At 30.8% G+C, this 20,157-nt stretch overlaps 1 protein-coding gene across 1 annotated transcript in view; it reads right to left on the bottom strand.

The window, feature by feature from the left end:
• The window catches only part of LOC110025990 (pescadillo homolog), a gene marked incomplete at its 5' end in the record, with an annotated part of 37,823 nt that overhangs the window by 16,527 nt on the left and 1,139 nt on the right, over positions 1-20,157 (bottom strand). Inside the window, 8 exon segments of the mRNA XM_020726713.1 lie at positions 528-649; positions 899-1,006; positions 1,177-1,463; positions 1,625-1,718; positions 9,121-9,231; positions 9,333-9,417; positions 18,507-18,632; positions 18,941-19,060. Coding sequence (XP_020582372.1) covers positions 528-649; positions 899-1,006; positions 1,177-1,463; positions 1,625-1,718; positions 9,121-9,231; positions 9,333-9,417; positions 18,507-18,632; positions 18,941-19,060 — 1,053 coding nt within the window.

Below are 20,157 nucleotides of genomic sequence, written 5' to 3'. Positions count from 1 at the left end.
TTAGCATTAGTGTATATATTTGATAAACATGTAAGCAAAATTATAAACATGAATTATTTTACATTGACTCGACAAGTAATTTTAAAGGAAAAAAAATGTCAAGATGTTGTTTGTGAATATAGTGGAATGAATTCTAACATTAGTATTTAGGGTAGCTTACATACATAGCACTCTTTCATCCATTTTTCAAATTCTCACTCAAATATCAAATCACATGATAAAACCCCAACCCATATTTTTCATTTTTATCAAATTCTCAATGGTTTCATCATGGCATGTGTAAATACATCGATGTGATAATTCAAAAATATCACCTGGGTGATAAATTTTGTAAATAGCAAGGCTTCGGGTGCTATGTATGTAATTATCCCTAGTATATATAACTATTAGATTGATAGAATTAATTAAAATACTAATGAAAATTCATCAAATATTCATCTCCACATATTTCAAAAGCACTAACAACACTAACGTGAACCACAACTAGAAGAACAAGAAATAATTTCAGAAGAATTATGATAACATACCTTCCCAATAGATATTGCTCTGTAGGTAGTATTATTCGAGCATTTATGCAATCATAGATCCATTGTGGTTGAACATACTCTCTAGAAAGAAACTTACGACCAATAGACGGTCTATCAACAATCTGAGAGATAAAAAAAAACTAAATAAAAGTGTGGTGTAGAAGACAAAAATAAACATCATGTTAAAATAGAAAAAGAAAACTTTTTCTCTAAATTCATTTTCACGAGTATCCATGGGTACTTCAACCTAAAAGGATAATTTATTGTATTTATGAGCTGAAATAGAGCACCACCCCTCAAACATTTTGTAGCATAAACCTAACATATGAGGCAACAAAATAAATAAATAAAACCAAAAAAAACAAACAAACCTGATGGGTGATGTCCTCATATGTTTCACTGAAAGGAGCGCCATCACCTTCCCATGAAACCAAACCTCCAAACGCGGGAATTATGAAAAGCAATGACTCTCTAGGAACCTAAAAAAATCAAGAATAGCAAATAATCAAATATTTTTCACTTACATAAAAGGAAACTTCTTTTCTTTACACAAGAATAAAAAAATACAATTCTGAAGAATTATTACAAAAGCATAGAGCATAAATAATTAACATCAGTTGTAGAGCAGAGATGATAGAAATAAACTAACCTCTCGGCTTAAGAAGAACTTAAAATCTTTGAAAAGGGACTTGCACACCTTTGTATCCTGGTCCTCCTCTTCAACACCATTTACATCCTCCATCATATTCATCAAAGCTCCGCGTTCATTAGTTGGTAATTGATACTGAAGTTGAGCTAATCTAACATCAGAAGCCTCAGTTATTATATTCATTTTCTCATTATCAGCTTGTTCTGAATGGGATGATATGCCGGCTTCAGAAGTCCCAGATAATGTTCTCGAACCAGTACCAATATAGCGGTACAAGGCATAAAGTTCTACAAATATAATACCATTAGTATCAACTAATTTCAAGAAGGTGGACTTAAATCATCACTCAAAATCAATGAAAACTGTAGACAGGAGTCTTTCTAATACGAAGCACGCACAAAGGATAAAACTTTCTGTATACAATCAAACAAAGGGAAGGAATCGGTACCAGCTGCCAAAGCTTCAAGTTGGGGATCAAGAATTGGAGGATATTTAACATTTATTGAATGATAAAGTCTAAAATTCACAAATCCTAGAAGAGCCTGCATAAGAAGTAAGATATGTAAACATAAATAATAGGCACAAGGAAAAATCTTCAAAGAAGAGAAGCAGTTGATAGTAAAATGTCAAAATAGTCTCTGACTATTTACATGGGGTTTATTTTATTCCCAGAGGCTATAACAATATCAAATTAGTCTCTACACTCTTTTAATATACGTTAAAATAGTCCTCATGGATTTTAGCCACCATTAAAAGTGTATGGGACTAAATTAGTATATTTATAGACCCTGGAAATATACTCTTAAAAAGAATCAAAGGATGATTTTGACACTTTTCTCTTTATGTATTAATCAGACTCATCCACCATCACAAGTAGTTAGTCAATAATGTGTATTGTTGATGCCAACTAGCAATATAAACTACTGCAATCATTACAATAAATTCAATTTATAAAACAACTTATTCCAATCGAAACACCAGCAAATAGTGAAAGTAAAATAAAGTTTTGAAGCAAAATGAATTGCAAAAACAACTGCTCGGTTTTAACCCACACCAGTATATATAAAACAATCAAATATTTCAACCCATAAAATTTTTCTTCCTTTAACATAATTTGGCCAGCCATTCAGACATATTTATCCAGCCGATTAGATTTAACACGACCCATTTGGAAAGCCTACAGACTAATTTGGAAGGGTAAGTGAAGAAACAAATCAAACACTAAAGCATTAACATCGCCTAACAAGCCATAATGTTAGTCGACAAAGCTTTGGTGTAGGTCAAAAAATGCTTGAGGTTAACCATCTTGAACAGATGTTACCATAATAGTTTCTTTTTTTTTTTTTTTGAAAGGTATAATAGTTTGGGGTGTTGGTAAATGCAATTGTTGATAAGTTACATAAATTTCTAAATAATCCTAACATATTTTTCATTGATTGGCCTTTTGTTTTACATCTTTATTTGGTTCTTGAACGATTTCTTATTTCCATTGAGTTTATATCTAATTTCTTAGTTTTTTTTACATCCTTGTAAAGGGTTAAACTAGGAAGGGCGAGTGGAGAAACTTTTCAAGCCCAATCGGTCAATTCTTAGCATTTATATTTTTTATTAATTCTCACTGGCCAAAGGACAATATTGATGATTATTATATAATGTTTTTATTGTAGAACACTAGTGACCTCCCAATCATATCTATGAAATTAATTGTGCTTTCCCTTATTGCTTTATATAAATTTCTCATCTCTTAAAATGCCTAGCTTCTTTCCATAGAGCTTGTTTGGCTTCATTTTTTATTTTGTTTATTTTATCTTTAAAACCTAGATAAAACATGTTTGAAAAGTATAATACATATTTTTCTTTAGTTTTTTTTTAAAAAATATTACATAATTTTCAAAATAACATCCAAAACATCATTTTTTTCAAACTCAAATAAAGACTCTACTTCCCATGGCTCTCCATTATGAACATCAATGGCAAAAGCTCCTTGGAAGGTGAGGAAGAAGTGGGGTTCTAGGAAAGAGGAATGTAGAACTCGGTGCATGAGAGGAGAGGCAATGTCTATGACACCAATATTCAAGCGAGGAAAAGCAGTCAGTCATGGATCTAGCAATAAAGGCATGAGGGATACAAAGAATGGGTCGTGAATCATGGATCAAGAGAGTATAATATAAGAAGAAAGAAGTGAATGAGAAGCTGGGGAGGAGGATCCTATAGTCATGTGAGAAAGGGAAAAGCGGATGGAAGAGGAGAATAGGCGATTGAGGATGTGGTATGGATATCAGCTCCAGTTTGTTGGAAACATCTCCATGATCTTTGTTGGTCTTTTTCTCTGGCCATTCACATCTCAAAAGAGTGAATGAGACCGCCCACTCTCATTGATGGACAATAAATAGCATTTAACTAAAAATAAATTTCTTGAAAATAAATTAACAGGAATCATAAATGTGCTTTTTTCTTACCCCGAAAAAAATAAACTTAAAACAAAATTAAAGAAACAAAAATATTAAGTGATCCCAACTGGCCACTTAGCATTTGTATGTTGATCGACTAGAGCTAGATGCACAATTGGCATCAACCGCCTAACATGTTAGTCAATCGACTAGCACGAGCAATCAAGTACCTCATGAAATTGAAACTTCATGCCCGCTAAGATTGTTGGTGACTCAATGGCATCTAAGCACACTACGCTCTAGTTGTAAAAGTTGAATGGAGCTCAGGTTGGCGCGAGCAATTCCAAACTCAAACCTGGCTAACTTGTTCCAAGTTCCAACTGACTAGGCAAATTATTCAAATTGGGCATGATTGAAAAGTATGACCATTTTGTCATGTATGCTATAAAGTATGATCCTAACACTCATTGGGTTGTAACAATAAACAAATTAAAAAGCATGTTATGTGCAGTTTCATAGTCTTAGCTAATGAAACATGAATACTATATAAGGTCAATAGAAATGTATAATACAAAAAGATTCGGGGGTGGACCTAGGTCCTTGACCCCTCACAAATTCAAATTTTTTACTTATATATGAGGGCAATTTGGCATTGTGTCCTACCTGAAATATCAGTTTTCCCCTCAAATCTTATTTTGTCATTAGTTGTTCTAGCCCCTCCCAAGTCGGGTCTAGTGAGACGGTTTGCCTCCCTCTAAAAAGAGGTTGGTTTCGCTCCTGAAAAGACTAAAACAATCCTTAAAATAAGTGAGATAATGGCTAGCGGATATTAGGAATTAAATATATTTGCGAATGGAAAGACAAGAAAAAACTCAAATTCAATAAAATTTAAATAGCTAAAAACCACTCATACATGCATTTATTTGTATAATATATATGGGCAAACTACTCATACATGATTCCCTGATATAATTACATATTCAATCCAAAATAAAAGTTACAATAATAAACGCAAGTGCATTGATGCATGCATGCAAATTTTCTTTTTGGTAAAATGTAAGCACACAAAATTAAATTTAAAAATACTTATAACAATAGCCATGCATCATAATATGCTTGTCCACACTTTTCCATAATATTATCCTTCTTTATGATAATAAAATGTTTTTATTAAGTTAATTATTATAAAAAATTAAAATGAATGATGAATCAAATTACCATTGCAATTTAAGCCCTTCTCCTAACGCCCTGAAGAGACAAAACCGAGGGCTCTCATCCCTCATCTTTCTTATCCAGCACGAACAGAGAAGTAGTGTGAGTGAGAGACAACAACAAAGAGAGAGAGATAGAGAGAGAGAGACCGCAAGAGACTGCAAAGAGAGGAAGGAGACGCAATAGCAAGGCAATTCCTTCACCTGGGTATAATAAATGGCTTGGACGAATGATCACAAGCAACAAATAATTGGCTAGCAAGTGAACCGCAAGCAAAGGAAGAATAGCTTGTGACAGTTCCGCAGCCTCACAAGCGAGCGGAGTTTTCCCACACTCGAAAGAAGCTCGAGTGGCTCACAGAGACAATTCCAACGTGTAGGAAACACTATCATTTCCTATACGAGGAAGGTAAAACCGAGGCACTGCAAGCAATATTGTGAGAGAGCAGGAAACTTAACATGAAGAAGAAGAAGAAGAAGAGTATCCGGGAGTACCAAGTGCCTCTTCTGTGAACGCATGTGTAAGAAGCTCGACCGAGCCTTCTGTGCTCCGTGCACAGAAATAGAGCAAGGTAGAAACGAAAAAGGGAGTTTGCAGTTTAGGTAAGAAACCTAAAATCCGATTTTAGGGTTTATATTTAAATTTTTTTTCAATTTTGCTAAAAAAGGTTATTCACTATTAATTATGATGAGATTTTAAAAATACTACATTTAAATTAATTAAATTTGTTAAAATTTGTTTAAGGAATTTGGCAAGAATGCTAAGTCAAATAAAGGGATGAGAAGAATTTCAAGAATGAAGATGAATTTCAATGTTTCAATATTGTTTAGTGTTAAGCTAAATTAAAAGCTTAAGAACCCTAAGTTTAAAACTATATCAATCAATTTCTAACTCAAAATACTAAAAGATATTTTAAGAAACCTACCTAAAATGCATTTATTTGAATAATCATATGTTATTGTATAAATTAAAATAAGTTAATAAAATAGTTTAATATTAAGAATGAATTACTAGTAAAATACTTATATGAAACAACAAATAACGACTTAATTAGATAAAATACAAACAAAGATGTCCAAGAATTTAGGTGAATTTATGTTAGAATTCATGTGAAAGAAGGAAAAAAAATACTAAAAGTGAATTAAGTCTAATGTGTTATTATAGATGCACCAAAGAACTAGTTTGACCTAGGAAAGGGGTGATCGACTCTACTGAATATGTAGATAAACATGTTTAATTTACAATAATGATTTTTATTTATGAAATCAACTTTTTTTCTACTTTTAACATTTTCTTTTAAATATGCAAATGTCATGTTTTTCAAATGTTAAATAAAAAATAAATAAATATGATATATGCATGCAAATGTGGAAGCAACCTCGGATAGTACTGGTTGTGCACATAAAATAAAAATAGAAATGGTTTGTAACTTTTTAGTGGGTTTTCATTAAAAGTAAAAGGTATATTTTTAGTATACACTATCATTGACGAATATTGTAATTGAAACGAATAAAAGTAACAAAAAAAATAATTTCTTTCTTGAAGGTTATAATTTCTTTAATATCACATTTTTACTATTTATTGTCTTTTACAAATATATTTTTAAAATAATAATTATTATAATTTAGAGATATTTTACTCATTGAGTAGTTTAACCCACACATTCAGTTGCTAAGATTTTTCAGAAAAATCTGATTAAAAGTGAATTGGTCTTAGAGATGTGTATGAACACCGACGAGCTCAGAGAGATAGGCATAACATTTTTGTTTTTGCTTTTCATTCAGTTATAAAAGTTAAACAAAATGACTCTTTTATGTTTTAGATCATTTTATTTAAGAAATTAAACTGCGTAGATAGTTTTTCTTCCATCTAATCATCTATTCCCGCCTTATTATTCTAAACTCTCAAGTTGGGTCGTGGCATTTTGAAACTTTTGAATAGAACACCCTATTTGACTATATGCCAAAATATATACTAAGTATAATATGCCAAAAAATTATGTAGAATGATAATGAACAATGTGTTGTTGGGAGTAATTGTTTAAATAAAGATAATACAAACCAACAGTTAGTACTTTGGGAAAACTCATAATGTAGAGATACAAGTTAAACCAATACCAATCAAAAAGCCACAATCTAACCTAAGAAAAATTGACTCACACAAAATAAATCAAACTAGACAAGAGAGTCGCTTTAATAATAGATTCAAAGCTCTCTACAGAATTCGCAAGAAAAACGAACTAGACTCGATCATAACCAATATCATAAGACATACCACAAGTATTTAAGGGCAGCTTCATGAATCTCATCATTCATTCATTTCTACAAAGTTTTTAATTTATCTTGCATAAAACTTTTTGCTCGGCTTTTATCATTGTTATTTTTGGTTTTCCAATTTTTCTCTCTAATCCTTCCGCATTAAAATTATTTACTCATCACATTCATAAAGCTTCGAACATCCAGTCTGCATGTCGAATAATGACTACTTCGACCACCTTAATTTTCTCTCCTTTAATCCCCCTTACATGATGGCTCATTAATCTATCACTTCGAATGCATATAAATCTAATTGTTCTCACCACACTTAGCTACCAATGACTTCTTGGATCAACTTAACTAATTACAACTTTATAAAATTTATATTGGGGAGATGGAATTCCTTACATCTCCCCAATATATCCTAATTGCATAGTATGCCTATAACACTACTCAGCTTTAACCACCAACAATAAATCTGGAGAGAAAAGTAAGGTGGTAGTAGTCATTATTCGACATTCAAACTGGATGTTCGAAGCTTTATGAATATGATGAGTAAATAATTTTAATGCTGAAGGATTAGAGAGAAAAATTGGAAAACCAAAAATAACAATGATAAAAGCCGAGCAAAAAGTTTTATGCAAGATAAATTCAAAACTTTGTAGAAATGAATGAATGATGAGATTCTTGAAGATTCCTTATATCTCCCCAATATATCCTAATTGCATAGTATGCCTATAACACTACTCAGCTTTAACCACCAACAATAAATCTAGAGTTATATTATCCTTTATATAATCATCCCTTTGTAATTTGTCTATAGATCCAAGGTACCCACCTATCAATTTTTAAGTATCACCAGACCTAGCAAATAGTTATTAATAATTGCAAATTCCATACTCAATAAACATTTCTCCACTTCAAAATTTCCACCTAATTCAACAAAAAGAAAAACCATTAGAAATATGCAAGTAACAAATAATATGTGCATCAATTTCATTCTCCAATGTAAATCCTCGTAACAAATTTAGAGAACAAAGACCTATTTTTTTACTCATGATTGATGTTAATTCAACTACGAGTGTATACACTTTTAGTTACTCAACAAATTTTATTGCTAATTAATAATAGCATGCATATCTTTGCTTAATGCCCACCAAATAAGTCAACAAGAAATTAAAAAATGTCCTTTTAAGATCAATAAAAATCATATTTAGATTACTTATCTATTCATTGCTTTGACATGAAAATTGCCTCCATGGACTATCTTGCAAGAATAAATCAATGTGCTTCCCAATGCATAAGTTCCATTACCCTTCTTAGAAAGAAAACAATTTGTTATATATCATTCAATGGAGGACCACTCTATATATAAAATAGAGGATACAAGAGGCCAAGGTAAACAATATAAGCATATACTCCACTCACTGTATTTAAAAATGTTTCCAAAAAATATATTTAGAAAAGCTTCTTAAAATGATAATTCATATGCCAACCTCCCCTTCAAGCTTAAGCATATACATTAACTTACTCAAACTGAAGTATACTCAAAGACTTGGTGAATATAGTAGCAATAATTTTGAGCTAGAAACATGCGAACTGAACTTCTTTGATTATACAAAATCCCAAATAAAATGACACACAATCTAAATGCACTTTATTCTTTTGTGAAATAGAGAATTGTTGGCCATGTAAATAATAGCACAATTATCATAATTTTAGATCATGAAAAAAATATAGTAGCAAACTAAAACTTGTGACAACAGTAAAGTTGTAGGATTCATAATGCCAACCAAAAATAGTCGGGATAAAACTGATGGTGATGAAGAGTCACATATATAGTAGCTTGAACCAACATTTCTATTAATTTATGAAAATTCTAAATATCAATTAAAGCAGAATTAGCATGCACTTTATAATGAGTTTCGAATTCATAATGAATGAACTAAAAGAAATATTCAGTGTAGCCACCATATAACAACTTGAATAACATATTTTGCAAGAGAGTCATACAAAATCCTGAACATCGCATATTCCAAGCTGAATTATTCATAAAGAGTATAAATAGAATGATTGAACTTAATTACCTCATAGAACTCTAAAAATGTAAGCATCACATTAAAGTCAACATCATCAGTCAAAACCTGCTGCAAAGCATGTGGAGTCAACCATGTGATTTTTTGCCCTTCAACCTCTGCCTGTTAAAATAAAATGAAGGAATTATCTCAAACTTAAAAAAACGGCATGAAAATGTAACACTAAGAATATAGCATTTAGCATAAAGCCACAAGTGATTTACCTGGTAATATATGCCTTTGACTGAAATAAAAGTCTTTCGTAAACAGTGAGTTCTAGAAATGTATGCTTGCCACTCATGGCTTAACCTGGTTACAACATGACAAAGACAGATCATAGCACAAATTGTACAGCTGGGACGGAAGAATGGGCAAAAACACAAAAGTTATCATTCAACCACAATGAGTTGACAGCTGATGCCTTCAAATACTCAAAGTTCATGTTCTTTATGCATGGTAGAACTCAAACTAGACTACAGAAACTTTTGCATAAATGGCAAAATCAAAGGATTTTCTTACATATGCAAAATTTAGATAACTAATCATAGAAACAGAGTATCAATATAGCTTCAAAAATGGAAAACCCTTAGAGCTAGCAAAATCCTTGATATCCAAGGCTAGATGAAGCATTTCAAGCAATCAGAATCACTAAAGCTGAGACATTCAGTGTTTAATATTTTTGGCATACAATCCCAACGTTGTTGAAAAGCCATAATTTCCATATATAAATTGGTTCCTGATGGAAAATATAGTTTTAACAATATTGGAAAAAGTATAATTCACATACTGCACCACAGAAAACATTTTGTAATACTCACAGAACTTATGTATACTCCACCTGATTAATGAGCATTTAAACATGATTAATATAAAAACAAATTAAAACACATGAATAACATAAGGTTACATGTTTTAATTAAATGAATTACAGGGAAAGGGGTGTTAAAAGGAAATTCATGGAGTCAAAGAAAAAACTATATCAAATGCATTGCATACAAAGTTAAATGTGAATACATCATTCTTAGGACCAAAAGACAAGGTTTGGAAGTGTCACATAACTAGGTTTGATACCAAACCATGGCATCACCATCATTAGCTTTACCCCAATCATCTAGGTTTCTTTTAACAATATTTTCTCGTCTTTCTTTTTATTTGTTTATGCGGCAGGAGGGGTCACATTATTTTGCATTAGTGCTTACAATTCTTTAAGTGATGTTTATGTGTGGTCTTCTTGATGTAGGACATTCAAAAGCCTAAAGAGTTATTATTACAAAGCTGGGATGAGGTGCATTAAACACACTCACAAAACCACAATTCGTTGTTTTCCAACTTCTAATTTAGGTAAATATTAATCTCTGTGCGAAATAAAAATAAATAAATAAATCTTTCATTCGTTCCAAACTATAATTAAAATGCAGCCAAATCCAAAATTTTATAAAAGATCTAAAAGCGATTATAAATTTATACATCAATTATAGCAAAAGATTAGAGATCTAGGCACTTGGCTGGTCTTTTTCTATGACTAATGTCGATATAGACCACATCCATAGTCTTTCTTTCTTGGTTGTGTTCTTAACAAATTTGTGTAGTGAAAGTCGTTTAGGCGAATGTGAATCAATCAATAGGATGGTTCCATACCTACTACTTTCCATTGTTTCAATCTTGATTCTATGTGACTTCTGACAGCTTGACGATTGATTACATTTAGGGCTGTCAAGAAAGCTCGTTGTTCGCGAACAGCTCGTGTTCGGCTCGTTAAGCTCGTGTTCGGCTCGTTGTATACGAGCCGAACACGAACAATTCTTTGCTCGCTCATGTTCGGCTCATTTTAGCTCGAAATAAAAAAATTATATAAGTTTTTATATAACAATATATTACATATATTACTTATATAATAATATATTATATATATTTATGTCTAAGGTTAAATCATAACACCTCATTTGACAATGCGGTTAGAGTCTTCTTTTGTATATATTTGATCCAGGTTCGAATCTCATACTTTACATCTATTTTTCTCAATTTAAGTTTAACGAGTCAATTTCGAGCCGAACACGAGTCGAACACGAGTCGAACACGAACACGAATATTTAAATCGAGTCGAACACGAACACACTGTTCACGAGCCGATTTCGAACACGAGCTGATTTCGAACACGAGCTATTTCAAACGAGTCGAACACGAGCCAAGCCTGAGCTCGTTCAAGCTCGGCTCGTTTACAGCCCTAATTACATTTGCTTTTCATTCTCCTACTTGAAAAAATGTATGGGTAGGAAATGTAGTATGAAACCAAGTCAGAATTGAGTAGTGCCATGAATGATGCTCTAAACTACCAAAATTGACTGACAAATGAATCCAACTTTCACCTGATTAAATTATATTAATGAATAACCAAGTCATGCTACAATCGAAATCCATGCGGGTTTCTCCTTAATATGCCCCCTTAAATGCAACTGATCTTGAATGTCGAAGATAGAGAACAAATCCTTGTATACCAGACCATATATTACTAAGAGTGATATATCCTCCCATGCGATCGATAAGGAATAAGAAACTTCTTCCTCCGTCATTTTTCTTTTACAAAAAAAGTATTTTATACCATCAATTTTATTGCATATATCCTCTCATGCGATTGATAAGGAATAAGAAACTTCTTCCTCCGTCATTTTTCTTTTACAAAAAAAGTATTTTATACCATCAATTTTGTTGACCCAATTTAGAATCCAAAAAAAATAATCAGTTCAAATGAATAGAAGCTGGCAATCCTCCGATCTTTAGATAGGAATTTATTATTCCAAGGTGCCAGCTTGCTCTGGATTTTATCAATAATAGGAATCCAAAGGTCTTTTTACATAGCTTTAGACCCCACCTAACTATTTTACATGTTTTTCATGAGACAACCAAAATCATTAGAGATGATAATCCTTTATTATGATAACCACCACGATAAATAAAAAAAATAAAAAAAGTCAATTTTGAGACCATAAAATCAAAAAAATGGTGGAGATGAATGTCTAAGAACTAAAACTTGAGCAAAATCAGCTTTGCAAAAGAGGGTATCATCAGTAAATTGAATAAAGTTGACAAAAACATTATATTTTCTCACATTTGTTGCCATCAATCCAACCATCATTGGTATTAGCACGAAAAATCTTATGAAGTGCACCACCAATAATAATAAAATTAAGAGGAGACAGAGGATCATCTTTCACATGCCTTAGCAACAGTTAAATCATTTATTAAGTTCTTAATTAGCAAGGAGTTACAAGTTAAAATGTACTAAAGCCTCCTTGACCCTATAAATGAAGTTGGAAGAGAAAATTTGAAATTAAAAATATTCATAATAAAATTCCAATTACAAAATCACAAAGCCTTTGCAAAATCCATCTTAGAAAAAAAAGAAATCAATATTTTTCTCAATTGTCAAATGGAAGATTAAGTTGGCCACAATAAAGTAATCAACAAAGACACCCGGAGAATGACCAATCAGAAAATCAACATTCACTATGTGTCAATTTGCTAAAACTTTGGTAAATATATAGGATTCCCACGTCTTTCTCAGGAAAAAAGAAAAATTATATTAGAAGATGAGCTTGTTAGCGAGCCCATGACCACAAATATGCCCTCAGATCATTATTATTATTGTCCCATACCTTCTAACAAAAACTTCTTGAACCATCCGACTTATAAGTTTTTTAGCGACACAACTAAAGGTAGTAAAACAAAAGAGGAACCCAAAATATTAGAAATAAAAGGATCATCAAAAGAATAAAGCTTAAAACAATCAACTAGTAATTCACAGCAGAACCTTTTGATCCAAAATAAAATCCCAACCAACTTGAATATGGTTGATAAAATTTATTTTTCTACTATCATTGGCTATTTTGTAAGAATAAGTGCTAAAATCACCTTAAATAAACCACATCACTTTGGATCTTTTATGCCAAAACAAATTTCTTCTTTAAGTTTGTTGCAATCTGATTTTCTAACATTTCCATACTCTTGCTGGTCTTGAAAAGATCCTAAACCTGATTGAACTTTGATTTCAATTTGATTAAGTCTATGTCCAATGAGTTCTTTCACTTTAAGCTTGATGATGTGGTGATGTTTTCCAATATTTAAGATGCATCAAAAAGCAGAATTACTTTTCCTCCGTCTAGTGATCATTTCTTTTAAGTCATCAAAGCTAAACTAATACTTTTCAAACCTTAAAACATGAAATTTAGTAACTATAATGAGATTAGAAATAAAGAACACAAAGACCTGAAAAAGTTTTCCTTAATAGCCTTTTGTCCCCCATCACTTGAAAAAAAAAACATCATACAAAGGGGCAGAAGAAAATGATCCAATTTTGTAAATACTTCATTTCTATTATCAGATCATGTAAATGATCTCCAAGACACACTCAACTCAATAAAATTAGGAAATTTGACAGTAAAAAAAAAAATAAAAGTCTAAAAGACTGTTTGGAGCAAATAGCAGAGCTTTCATCCAAGGAAAGAGTATCATTAGAAGTTGCCATAATCTAGCAAGAAGACCGTCCGGATTTCTGGAAAAAAAATTGTAACATTCTCTGTAGATGAAGCATACAATATAGTGAGAACAAATCAAATTTTCAGGTTTTTTGGTAAAATAAAGGAAGCACAAATCGTGTAATGAAGCGCATCCAAAAATCAAGTTTTTTTTAGCATAGAGAATACCACAAAAATTGTCAAAATGTTTAAGAAAAGCCAATTACTAATATAATTGCCTATGATAGATCTAAAAATTTTGTAAGAGTACTGATAAATTTCGGTTTTTAACACATATAATATCTATTAATCCCCTCTTTAACCAAAGTCCTTTTGACCTGGATCCTAAGCAATGAAAATTCTAAGTTCCAATATTCATAAAAATAATTTAAGCTAATTAAAAAATTGATCTAGGAAAATAAAATTAAGCAACCAAACAAGAAAAAAAAAATCATCCAATTTAGAAATTCCACAAGAATTAGCTAAACTGTAGGGCAAGAGCAAGTACGGGTTCATTCTTACATAATGTTTGACAGTTTTGGGTTGGGAAATCTTTAAAAAAATTCAAATGAAGAATGGAGGCTTTAAATAAAGAAGCCAATAAACGCCGCAAAACTTAAATTGAATTAAAGAAGTTCATTTCAGAAAAATATTGTGTCCTAATTCTCCGGGGACCCAAAAATCAAATAAAAAATCATAAAACGCAACATTGATCTAACATAACCAAATTAAAAACCAAAGGGCGACTGCACGGCCGAGCAAGTTTGTCATACAGAGGATTTCAATTAGGAAGGTGCTTTGAACCACCAAAAGCATTAAAATTATGGCCCAATAAAATAATATAGTCAGCTTTGAATTAGAATTAGAGAGGACATTTAAGGCAAGTGAATATAATTGAACTAAAGCCCATAACTTGAGGAGAACTGGACGTAAAATCTACAAAATAGGCAACTTGAATTTCAGGTTTTTAAGAAACCATAACCATGAAAAAAGAACAAGAAAATTAAAGTGGAGGAGAACAAAGACTGCTCAAAGAAGATGAATTCTTGAGATTACTATATGACATACGAGAGAATTCCTTGAGAGCGCACCACGAATTGACTGGGAATGTAAGAAAAACAATCAAAAAGCAATCAACATACAAAACAATTAAGGCTTCCTAATAGGGTTGTCAAAATGACTCGTTGTTCGTGAACAGGTCGTGTTCGGCTCGTTAAGAAGCTCTTGTTCGGCTCGTTCGCTAAGTTAACGAGTCGAACACGAACAACACGAAAGAATATTTGTCCGTTCGTGTTCAACTCGTTTTGGCTCGAAATACTACTAATCAATTATATTTAATTGACTACAAGGCTACAAAGATTTATAATCAATTAAAAGTATTAAGTAATAAAATAGAATAAAAATTATTAAATTAGATTCAAATGATATTTTAAATCTTATCTCAACCCTTAACATCTTATGACTAAGTGATTAGGGTTGTCAAAACAATTATTTGTTCGTGAACGGCTCGTGTCGGCTCGCTAAGCAAACGAGCCGAACACAAAATATAAAGGCTTGCTCGTGTTCGCCTCGTTTACACCCCTACTTCCCAGAGAGATTATTTAGAGACAATGTGCTTATCCACACAAATGAGTATCCCAAATGGGCATAAAATGAGCTCAACGGTAGACCAATGCCATAAAAAAAATGGCTAACCATGAATGCTAACCTAAACTCATTTCAGTTTTTTAGATAAAGAGATGTTAATATTCTCATCCATTCTTATCACAACAAGATTAAGTCTCTAAGATTAATATCGCCTTTTTCTCAACAAATGATTCAAGAGTATAAGTAGATTTAAATTTTAAAAAAATATAAGGCGACTAATATGATTAAAGTGAGAGACAATTCAATCATTGTTCCAATGCCACTTAAGCACTTTAAGAGTCGCATTTTTTATTTTTTTTGCAGACAAAATCCATGTGATTGCAAAAAAATAGCTTCCGCAAATGTTTTAATGAAAAGGCATATAGACTGAAATCTTATATTTTATAGGAGTCTAAGAAAAAAATTTGAAGCATGACTTGCCTATTTATAACTCAAAAAATGCAAAAAAAAAAAAATCTTAAAATCAGCAAAGATTGAACTTAACATAGCAAGTTTCAATTATATACCAGCAAGATCAGCAAGCTCCTAACCTTAATTTGAGCAATTGATAAATTTCCAACTTTAAAATCCATTTCTAGCAAGTAACACAATTCAACATTCATGCAATGGCGAAAAAATAAAAAAAAAATGAAGGAAATAACCATTCAAAAAAAATTATAGTACCACGTCCAAAAATCAAACTACATTACAGTCACAATTATCAGTCACAATTATCAATCGCTATACTTAATATGAAAGCGTGGGTATATGAACAACAATCAGCAAACAAATAATACACCACAAAGAATAGAATTCCATTGATTGAGTGAACAATATATTAGTGGAAGAAGATAAACCAGCATAAAGTTAACCAAACCAAACCAAAGCAACCATATTCTAAAACAAGAAATTAGGCCAAGTCAAACTAAGTAGTCAGAGAGCTAAAATCGAAATGCCTTAACCCAAAAAAAAAAAAAAAAATCAGAATGACAACATCAAATGCCTGCAAACACATCTCATTCTTATAGAAGTCAACATCGTAAGGATTTTGCATCTAATTAAAAAACTAAAGAAAATGAAAAAATTATAAAAAAATTGTAACTAAATCAATGCAAATGCACATGACTTGCACATCCAATGTACAGACTTTTAGATTTGCATCACTACTATTTATCTTCCTAATCATTTCGCATTAATTCTTCATAAGCCTTAGCGGTGCATCTTTGCATATTTATATGCATTCCAAACCAATAAAGCCAATTTAATGCAATCTTATGTATAATAGGTGTTAACTCACTCGCCACTAAAGAAAATCATTTTTCTTCTCATTACAATTATCATCTTAGCATTCTTATTTGTACCACACTCAACTTCATTGTCAATGAATTCTTTCCTGTCCAACATTATATACATATTTTATATTGTCTAATGATAGCATTATAACTTTAATATTTATGTCTTCCTATATCTTATACGGCATAGAACTTCTAGTATAATTGTTCATTACGACCATGTGGCCTAGAATCTAAAAGTTATAGTATTATAATATAGATCAAATGTTTCAAAACCTACCATAGAAGGGTATATTTATAACTTCCAATGACATTGATTGATGATTATTAATCTTATGTCCATTGGAATTGCACATTTTGTGCCCAATCTTATTCAAATCCTATGTTCCTTATCCTATAAAAAGTTTCTCCAAAGTTTTAGTTTTTATATACTTCAAAAGTCACACATACAAGAATTATATCATTTGCAAAAAGCAAATCAAGTTATGTCATTTTAAATATATCTCATATGAATTAATGCATACAATGAAATGGGTTCATTTTCAAACAACAATGACCAATTTCATTACTTTTGCATTCATTAAAATTGTATAGCAAATTGATTCTCAAATAACATGATTTTTTTAATCATATGTTTCAATATCCTCCATTATGACTATATTATATAACCAAGAAGCTTAATTCTATTATAATTATCATACTACTGAACATTTTCATAGTTCTTAAAGAATGATACTTGCTCCTCTTCAGAAAATATTTGGTGCCCACTGGCATTTAGGGAAGGACTTATAACTCCAACATCTTTCATATCCTACAATCTTATAAAACAACCTCAACTGGCTCCAGACTCTACTTTTATTATATGCATATTATACAAAGATAATCATTAATGATATTTAATCAATCTATAGAATATTTCATAATAATCTTCATACATCCTTCAAAAGGGTTTGTTTCTCCAACTTGTCATTAGTTTGTTTCCTCAAAATAGCACTTTTTGTCGAATTATTAATTTTTCATCGGTTTACAAGTCTTTTTTTGCTTCAATGCATTGACAAAAAAAAAGAGCACAACAGTTATAAACTTGCGCACAACTCAATTGAAGTGTGTATAGCATTGCATTTCATGTATGTTGCAAATTAGCAATTCTATGAGTAAATGTAAAAACTGTTTCTCACTTTCTACTTCATTTGTGCATTGCAAATTGATGACTTCTTAAGTAGCTATACTAATTGTCTATCATTGTTTGAATGACTAGCAATAGACAGTGAAACTAAAACAAAAAGCTTCAACTAAACCCTCTTTTTCCGACATGCTGCTAAAAAAGATATATCTATCTCACAGCCTCACATGAAGCAACGAGTAAAATAACAAAATAAAAATAAACGTTATTGTATTCCCCCTTTTTCTTGTGATAGCTCCATCTAATCATGTGAATTTTTTAAAGCATAGAAAGTTGTCCTAAGAACTATATTAATCTGAAAGTATGGCTTAATATTAATTACATGTCAATTTTCATGAAATAGCTGGTAAATATTTAACTTAATGGTCACAAACTGGTCTCAAATTTGTGACATTTTCCCCCAAAAAGTCAGATTACACCGCTGAATCATATGCTTATAAGCTGGAGGCTGCATCTTGCATTCATTAGGAGAAAGTGACAAAACAATTTCTAAAATGCAAAGAAAAATCAATTTCTTTGGAAATAGATTATCATAATACAAGAATATAGAAGAGTTAAAAATTCTATAAAGCAACAAAAAAATAATAGAAACAAATAAAACAAAGTGAGACTTTTAAGCTTTATACTTTTTAAAATTAACTCAAAGAGATAGGAGAGAGAATATTTAAAAAATAAATAAAAGCAATCCTCGTAATGCTGTGCTTTTCAGAAGCTAAAGCTACAAAACTAGACAAGTTATGAACTTCATGAAACTTATCAGTTAAAAAATTAAAAAAAGGTACAAACCTTCGACAATTATGAATGCGATCAACTTGAATGTGCTCATTCTCAATCGCAGGTAACGCGGCAAAAAGATGCACCATAGTGAGGCAATCATCAAGATCTCGAAGAGCATCAACAAAAGTAGGATACCTAGAACATTTGTACTTAAACATAAGCATAATCACTTTTTAAAATAATTAAGGGGGTTTTTACATAGGAAGCACCCAATTCTTATGCATTTACTTATATCACACCCAAACTTTAATTTTTACAAGCCAAGCACCCTACCTATAGGAAACGTGTAATCCACCTTTTAATACATCTTTTCAAACATAGGAAAAGGTGCTTAGTTTGTAAAAATCAAAGTTACGTGTGAGAAAGGTAAATGCATAAGAATTGGTACTTCCTATGTAAATTTTCCTATAACTAAACAATGTAAATTTATAGAAAACACAAACCTTTCTAATACCAATCTATCAAGCTTGTAAGTTGGTTGGCGATCAAGTAGTCGTTCAACCAATTCCTTGTTCTTCTTTCCTTGAGCCTTCTTAATTTTCTTCTTGTAGGCTTTGATATCCCTAGAGTGTTAAAGAAGTCCATTAAGCGCATAAAACATATAGAAGACAAGTGTAGGACGACTATAAAAAATGCAGCCTAAAAAACTCAATAAATTTTAAATAAAAATTAGATCAATTGAGATAGGAACAATTGAAAAAGATATCAGCAACATAAACATAAAGCCTTTTTTGAACAAACTCCAATTACCTATTTTTCCTTTCATATTTTCAAAAACAAGTATTTAAGTATAAAATATAAAATGTTTGGCAACGATACATTGATTTCTCATTTCTTAAAACTAAATGGGATGTTTCCTGAAATTATGAAAACACCTATAAGGGACCTTTAATAATTTTGCTTTGAAAAAAATCTTTGTTTTGACTAATCAAACTAATTAGAAGTTTTAATGGAAATTATATATTAATAAAATTGACTAGTAACGTAACAAGGATCACTATATTTTATAAACACTTAACAATTAGTAAGAGAAACAATTGCTTTAGAAGTTAATTAAATAGTACTTAACTTCTTATTGATTATTTACTAGATAAAAGTATAGATTAATTATAGTTTTAATTATATAATTAATTTTATTATTGTTTAATTTAATCTAAAGAAAACAACCGAGTATAGTCAATCAACAAAATAATAATCAACTATTATTATATGAATTAGAGATTCATTAAATTTTAATTCAGATCATTTAGATTTTAGTAGCATTTAATTAACATCAGCAATAATTCGTTCATTGGTCAAAGTAGCTAAGAATAAACTATTTAATAAATATAATCATGACTTCATTATTTGGCTAAGGAAATTGACAATTAGTTAATTATATGAACTAACTAAAAAACTAACTAGGATTTTATTTGAATTATAGTTAAACTATTTATTATGCTAAATTTGGAAATGTGTATATTTTTAATCAAAATAGTTAAGATTTAGATATTGATAATATTTTCTTTTGACTAAGATTTTATATATGGATTCATGGATGCATGCATACATACATAAATATATATTATAATATTAATTAGTAAATATTCTAAGAAGTTTAAAAATAATAGTGTCTATAATTGTTGGTTAAATTAATCGCAACTTAGATAATACCGCCCGC

Source organism: Phalaenopsis equestris, unplaced genomic scaffold (genome assembly GCF_001263595.1).
Source record: "Phalaenopsis equestris unplaced genomic scaffold, ASM126359v1 Scaffold000347, whole genome shotgun sequence".
Classification (NCBI taxonomy): domain Eukaryota; kingdom Viridiplantae; phylum Streptophyta; class Magnoliopsida; order Asparagales; family Orchidaceae; genus Phalaenopsis; species Phalaenopsis equestris.
The sequence above is the reverse complement of the archived record's forward strand: the minus strand, read 5'-3'. Positions and strand labels throughout refer to the sequence as shown.